The sequence below is a fragment of the Ailuropoda melanoleuca genome, chromosome 6 (assembly GCF_002007445.2).
Source record: "Ailuropoda melanoleuca isolate Jingjing chromosome 6, ASM200744v2, whole genome shotgun sequence".
Lineage (NCBI taxonomy): Eukaryota > Metazoa > Chordata > Mammalia > Carnivora > Ursidae > Ailuropoda > Ailuropoda melanoleuca.
In genome coordinates, this window is record NC_048223.1 from 55,822,499 (window position 1) to 55,830,096 (window position 7,598).

The 7,598-nt window shown below is 37.7% G+C and overlaps 1 protein-coding gene across 1 annotated transcript in view; it reads right to left on the bottom strand.

The window, feature by feature from the left end:
* RYR2 (ryanodine receptor 2) overlaps positions 1-7,159 on the bottom strand; it is a 445,869-nt gene extending 438,710 nt beyond the window's left edge. Inside the window, 2 exon segments of the mRNA XM_034663566.1 lie at positions 3,029-3,049; positions 7,010-7,159. Of these exon segments, the coding sequence (XP_034519457.1) occupies positions 3,029-3,049; positions 7,010-7,114 (126 nt within the window). The 5' untranslated portion in view covers positions 7,115-7,159.
* Between the last annotated feature and the right edge of the window lie 439 nt (positions 7,160-7,598).

Below are 7,598 nucleotides of genomic sequence, written 5' to 3' on the forward strand. Positions count from 1 at the left end.
TTTCCATATATATTTAAGTTTTAGAATGCTCCTAAAGGTCTCAACTGGGGTTGTTAATGGACTACATAGTTAAGTATAACAGTGTTAAAGTAGGACACCTGTCTCAGAACAAAGTGATGGCAATTACAGCCACAGGCTAAACCACACTGTTATACCACCTAAGCACAGACACCAAAGGGATGGATGAAAACCCACTTGCAGCCCTTGGCGGACCCCCAGTTCTGGTCTTCCAGAAGCAGGTGGAGAGCAAAGAGATGGTTTCTGGGAGGGAAGTGTTGGTAGGCTCAGAGTCCTGCTCTCCCCTGCGCCCAAGCCTGCCCTTACCTCAAGCCTAGCGAAGGTGGCAGGGACACCTGTGTCCTCAGGAAAGCGGACAGTAGAGACGAGCGTCTGTGCCTGAAGATCAAGATGAAGAGACAGGCTAGGTAGGCTGTGGCAGCAGAGTGCAGGGCTGTCGCCGGGAGGTGGGCTTGCTGCCAACAAGCAGACCAGCTGTCCTAGAAAGAACCAGCCTGCGGATGTCCATGTTGCCCCCAAGAGACCTTAGGACAAGGCAGTCATCACCACTGACCAGCTGGGGGACCACCAGCTACAGCAGCAAGAGAACCACAGGTCAGATTTCTGGTGATGGGCATTCCCAAGAACACCCTTCCTAATGCCCCCAAAGAGGGTCAGCTCTAACACCCGACAAGCTTGATGAAGGGCACTGCCATCAAGAATGACTTCCTGCCAACTCTCCTCTTCACCCATGTTCCCGCCACACCCGGAGAGCGACAGGAGCTCTGGACAAGGGGCAGAGATGTGAGGAAGCCGGCGACGTGAAGTGAAAGCAGCTTCCCACAGCCCCTTCTCCTCCAGCCCTCCCACCTGGGGCAGCCTGAGCCCCAAGACAAGTAACATACATGAACTTCAGACTTCACCTCGTACACAGGATTGGGCAATTTTATTACCAAAATGAGACTTTCATGACTTGAAATGACTCAGGGGTGTCTCACGGTCTGAATGTAGGAAAGGTCATGGGACCCATCCTAATTTAACCAGTGGGACATTGGAGAATAGGCCCCACAGAGAGGGTAGGTAGGCAGGGGGTTAATTTGTTTTCTGTTATCCTTCAAGGTACCTGTCACAGAATTTCAAACTTCTAATGACAAATGCATGAGATTTGAACTACATAGGTCTTCAAAGAAAGAAAGAGCTCAAATCTAAAATTTACCGAGTCATTGACTCAGAGTGATTATCAGTTTTCTTAAACAAATCCAACAGGGTATTTTAATTATATGATACCTAAATGACAGTATATTCCAGCATCAATGTTTTATTATTAATATAATGGTAATATTTTAGAACAAGAAAGGACCAGTCCAGATTCTAACCCTATAGCCAAGATTATAGTCCACAGAGAGCCTACACAGAGCTGATAGGGTGAGGAACTGAATGTTTTTCCAGCTCAATATTACTTTCTCAGAATCAGAAAGAGATACTGCAAAGATTTACAAATAAACTTAATTTTGAGATGCGAAATTGTTAAGAAAAATAAAAGAGAAAAGCCACATAGGGAGGCAGCTCAAAAGTAACCAGTTACACAGAGGAAGAAAGGGGGATACTTACAGACAATGGCAAAGAGGGATTCTATTTGTGTGGGCATCCTATTCCCAGGAGATTTAAAAGTGGTTTGAATGGTTGGTTCAAGATAAAGGGATCTAGGTACAGCACAGAAATAGTGTAAGGGAGGCGAAGGGGTACAAAGATGAGAAAACACAAAGAGACTTGTTTCAGGATGGCTGATATTGCCGAGGGACCCAAAAAGGTGACAAACATGTTCTGAGAAACAGGCTTTCGTTACCAAGAAAAGAACAATGTAAAGCTTGGATCAGAACTTTAACCACAGGCACAGATACGAAATTTTGAAACGAAAACAAATTGAACAAAATTAGGAATAGTTGAGCTATGAATAGATAATGAATTTAAATTATTGCCAGAAATATAATATAGAAGCAGTAGTTCTCAAAATGAATACATAGGTGTCATCATCATGGAAATGGCCACTTATTAAAAAAAAACAAAAACAAAGGTTTCCATGAATATAAAGGGATAGAGTAAGTGCAAAAGAACCATGATTCACAAAAAGAGGTGAACGTGCACTCGTCTGAGAAACACCACTGAAAGTCTCCTGAAAAAGTAGCCAAATGTTCACAATATGGGGACTATCGAGAGAATCAGATCCCAGAATCAGGAAAAATAATAAAGATAAAATGAAACCCATTCGTTAAGCCAACATTAAAAAGTCATCCTATTAAGTCACAAAGCAAATCAACACAAAACAATACAACAATGACAATAATGCAATATGCCTCACGGTTTTGCTCTGGAAAAAACCGGATCGGGAACATCAGTGTTGGTGAGACTCTAATTCCCATTCAGAACTATTCAGGATATTCAGGGTCTTCAGGACTGGAAGGATCCTTCTCCCTCCCTCTCTTTTTAAGAGAAGAGGAAAGTGACACCAATGTGGTAATGTGGCCACTCCACCCAATTGGTCACAATGTTGGTCCAGACTTAGCCTCCAGAATCCTGCGACGGCACCTTTCCTCTGCTGTCATTCACCCTTGCTTTTTAAGATTACATTCATACAGATAACAAACCGTTCTATAGTACCTGGAAAAATAAAGGAGCCAAGAAGTAGGGCTTGAAATAATCAAGTGTTTTGGGTAAGAGATACACAATATTAATAATAAAAGCCTTCCTTTGATCAGAAGCATATCATAATCACAAAGCCACTGATAGAGCCGCTTACGCTTCTAAAGTATGGAGAGGATCTCAGTCTACCTCATTTCAGATGAAGAAAAACCAGACATTCACAAGGTTCTAAGTAGAGATCAGTAAAATATTGGTTCATTACAAGACAGCAGTTAGTTTGAAGACTCAGAGTCCAAGCCACGCTGGGGAGCAAAGCAGAAAGATTAGAAGCAACAGCAAACATGCACTCGCTTAGATCACAATTTCTTTGTAAATACATGGAAACACATACCCATTTTTCCACATCAACTTGCTGTGGAAAGAAAAAGCCAAAATAAATAATAAGCAAACAAATAAATACCATGTAACATTTCAATTAATGTCACTTAAGTAAACTGAAATGCGGTCCCTGCACCAAAATCTACTTCCAATTCTCATGGATAATGAAAGTATTCAAAATTTTCATTAATAACATTGAAACTCCTCAAACAAACAAAAAGAAAACTCAATTAATTTAGTAATGGGAACTTCTAAAGTTCTTAGGCTAGAAAAGCATCAGGTACATGAAATAATAATACTCCAACATATTCAAAAGCAAACATGAACCTTCGCGTAATTCTCGAACCTAACAGGCCTCCCGATTTAGGGACGGCTATTCTCTTCTAAGCATCTGTTTAATGAAAAAGTTCACTTTAGAAATACAGCATCGAACTATAAAAATCTTTCATGTAATATAAAATTTCTCTTACTCCAATCTTCCTAATATTGTATAAAATGTCACAATATAACAAAAGGCAAATAATCCTGAAATTATATCAGCATCCTCATAATCATTATGTGATTCTTTAAAAAACTGAATGAATATAATTATACTCCAAAGTGTAAAATAGAATAAAAAAAAACCCATACATCAACAAAGACTGTCTTCTACAATGCCCTCGGATTCCTAGCAAATCAATCAGAACAAAAAATAAAAATAAAATAAAATAAGATAAAATAAAATTCAACACTGAGGGGCATACTCTGTCTCAGAGCTAAGTTTCCATGCCCCACAACCCTTCTCTAACACATATGATTGGTGTCCTATGACACTTGGAGGTTTGCTTCAGATTTTTCATACATTTATTTGTAACCATTTCCCTTAGAAAAACCATTAATCAAGGAAGAATCTAACGCTATTGAGGCTGAACTCTTGGGCCATAGCTAAGAATCTGCTTCCCTTGGGAAGCAAGATCCTAGGAAGAAATGTGCATAAAACATACAGAGTGGTTATTTTTAAGATATTATAAAGTGATATAAAAATATCCACCTAAATAGGCAGGTGGAATTGTTTTGAAGCCCTGGTGAAATTCAATCCACTTAAATTTCTTGTGATAGAGCACTTTGATTTATTTAACAATTTAATTTGGTTCATCCTCTGAAAAAGCTGGTCTAAGCCTCCTCCCAACCTTTGCATTTTAAAAACACGTTAAGAAAGACAAATTTACTGAACTGGAAAGGCCTGGTTTTCACCAGACGTTTTTAAGGTATTTGGCTGTGATATAAAGTTTAAGTCCTCATTTTAAACGTTAACCTATTAGAGTGATGAATTTATTTCCCTGGATTCTGGGGCAAAGGGAAGCAATTTAGTCAGTTATAAAATGGTTACCATTTACTTTTCTACCTCCAAAAGGACAAATTCTTATATTTATTGTCTTTCAAGAACAACAATTCAAGGAAATGTGAAATGATTTCCTTTAAATATTTATCAGGAAAAGAATATGCCATTTCAGGGACTTCAATGATTAGCAAAGACATTATATTAGCCCATCATTATTTTCACTCCTAAATGTTAAATGTTCTCTTTATCACACCCACACACACAAAAGCACGCACGTGCGCGCGCTCACACACACACGGGCATCAGTGAAAAAATAAGGGGTTGCAGGATTTTTCTAGAAGAAAGAGAACTTATAATCAAGAGTCATAACTACAATTAGTAGAAGTTCTTTAATGATGTATATTTACAAAGAGAAACACTTCTTAAGTAGCAAGAATTAGTAGCAGTATAACAAACTCAATATCCCAGTACCCAAAGAAAGGTTTAGCAACAGCACGTGCCGTGGATTTATTATCAGATCAGCACACACAACAAGACAAATGGCCCACAGATTTAAAAGACGAAAGTGCAATAAAGTTGTAATTATGCATAAGCGATGCAGAAAGATTTCATGACACATCTCTTATTAATGTTAACAAGAATCATTTCATTAAATGCCTGCAAATGGTAAAGAGGAGAATGACTTCTGTGAAGCTAATTGAGGAAGGGAAATTTAAAGTTCACAATAACCTTGATTAATTTTATAGTTTAAATAATTACCAAATCCATAAAGCATATAAGACAAATGAACATTCTTTCTGATCATTTATTATCCAAACATTTGGGATTTTTAAAAAACACAGAGATTTCATTAATTTAAAGAAAATAAATATTTCAATATCTCCAGGAAATTACATCAAATATTCTATCATAATAAAACTAAAGAAAGGGCAACCTCATTTTTCAAATAGAACAAAACTTCCATTAAGAAAAACAAAAAGTAAATTCCAACCTGATTTAGCAGAGAGGACAGGAGTTAAAAATATAATACAAAAGTAATTAATCCTAAACTATATCATTATATGAAAGATGGAATATTCATATGGCATCTCTATTTTTATATTCTTATTTTAATTAATACATTTAGGACATATAAACATGAACTAGTCCATAACCTTAAAAAAAATTGGCAGATTCTTCCAAATTGCCTAACTCATTTTACTGTGTAAGGTGAAGTATTTTATTGTTATTAAATCTATAAGCCACCCATTAAGTAGTTACTACATGCCACGCTTTAAACTAAATGCCTTACATGTAATCTTACTGTCTGCATTTACAATAACAAGAAACAAAGGACATATAAACGTGTTACAAACACAATGAAAAAAATGTTACTTAGCTACTAAATAATGGAACTTGACCTGAAATTAGGTCTCTGACTTCAAAGCCCCATACTCCCATGCCACTACCAGGTACCCATATGCAAGTTACATCATCTTTTTTCCCTCTTTTTTTTTTAAAGATTTTTATTTATTTGAGAGAGAGAGACAGAGACAGAAAGACAGAGTGCACACGAGCAGGGGGGAGGGGCAGAGGGAAAGGGAGAAGCAGTCTCTTCACCAAGCAGGGAGCCTGATGCCACGCTCGATCCCAGGGCACTGGGATCATGACCTGAGCTGAAGGCAGATGCCCAACGCACTGAGCCACCGGTCTCTTTCATTTCAAAACTTTATTCCTTATTTAATTTGAAATTGCTCTACAGCCAATTTCTTCTGGTAAGTGCCACCCAATACAATGTGTTCACATCAAGACAAGAAAAAGTAAAATGTACCTAGAGATTTTTTTAAGTAGGCTCCGTGCCCAAACTGGACCTCGAACTCATGACCCTGTCTCAAGAGCCAGCTGCTCTATGGACTGAGCCAGCAAGGTGCCCCAAATTCTTGTAACATCAAAGATGTTATTTAGTTTCAGTTGTTCAAGGCATGTTTGGTTTTCTGCATAGATACATTTCTAAATAATTACACTGCAACAATAAAGCATTCATCATGAATATACAGTTTTTAATATCAAGGCATAACACAAAAAAGTAATTAAAGTATTTAATGCAAGCCTACAATCTACTACCGTGCTGTTAATTTTTTTTAAGTAATAAATTACAGAAAAGCGAAACGAAAAAAACTGTTCTACCCTATGAATAATTCTCCACCACACAGGCTGTTTATTATTAAGACTGCAAGGGAGGGGGCGGGGACATGAAAATTTGCACACTGTGTTCTTGGATTCAAAATATGATGAAGTCATCTAGATTTTTTTAAGTAAATTATGATTTGGAGAGGCCATGTTTTTAGTGAATATAATGAGTTCGGAAAAATATCTAAGTCATGAGTATATAGTTTGCTGAAATTTTACTTAGTAAACAAACCCATGTACTCAGCACCCAGATCTAAATATAGGACACTACTATGACCTAGAGGTTAACTTCACATCCTCCCTAAAGGTAACCATTATTCTATCACTATTAATTAGTTTTGCCTTTTCTTATTTTGAAAATAAAGACTATGTTCTCTTTTTATCTAGCTCCTTTCGCTGACAGTAGGTTTATAAAATTCATCACATTGACGCATGTGGTAGTAATTAATTCATTTTCCCAGCTTTATAACATTCCATTGTATAAACATATCACAATTTACTTACCCTTTGCTGCAACTTGGAAATGGAACTACTGAAATTTTCCCCCCATTTTTCAAAGAAGTCTGACCCAAACAGTAAAAATCCAAAATAAACTACTTGGTTTTGCATCACTCGGCATCAGGAAAATACAAATCAAAACCGTGATGAGATACCCCTCACACCAGCCACAATGGCTAAAATTGACAAGTCAGGAAATGACAGATGTTGCCGAGGATGTGGAGAAACGAGAACCTTCTCACACTGTTGGTGGGAATGCAAGCTGATGCAGCCACTCTGGAGAGCAGTATAGAGGTTCCTCAAGAAGTTAAAAATAGAGCTACCCTATGACCCAGCAATTACACTACTGGGTATTTACCCCAAAGATACAGATGTAGTAAAAGAAGGGGCATGTGCACCCCAATGTTCATAGCAGCAATGTCAACAACAGCCAAACTGTGGAAGGAGCCGAGATGCCCTTCAACAGACAAATGGATAAAGAAGATGTAGTATGTATGTATGTATGTGTATATGTGTACACATACACACACACACACAGCCATCAAAAAAAATGAAATCTTGCCATTTGCAATGACGTGGATGGACCTAAAGGGTA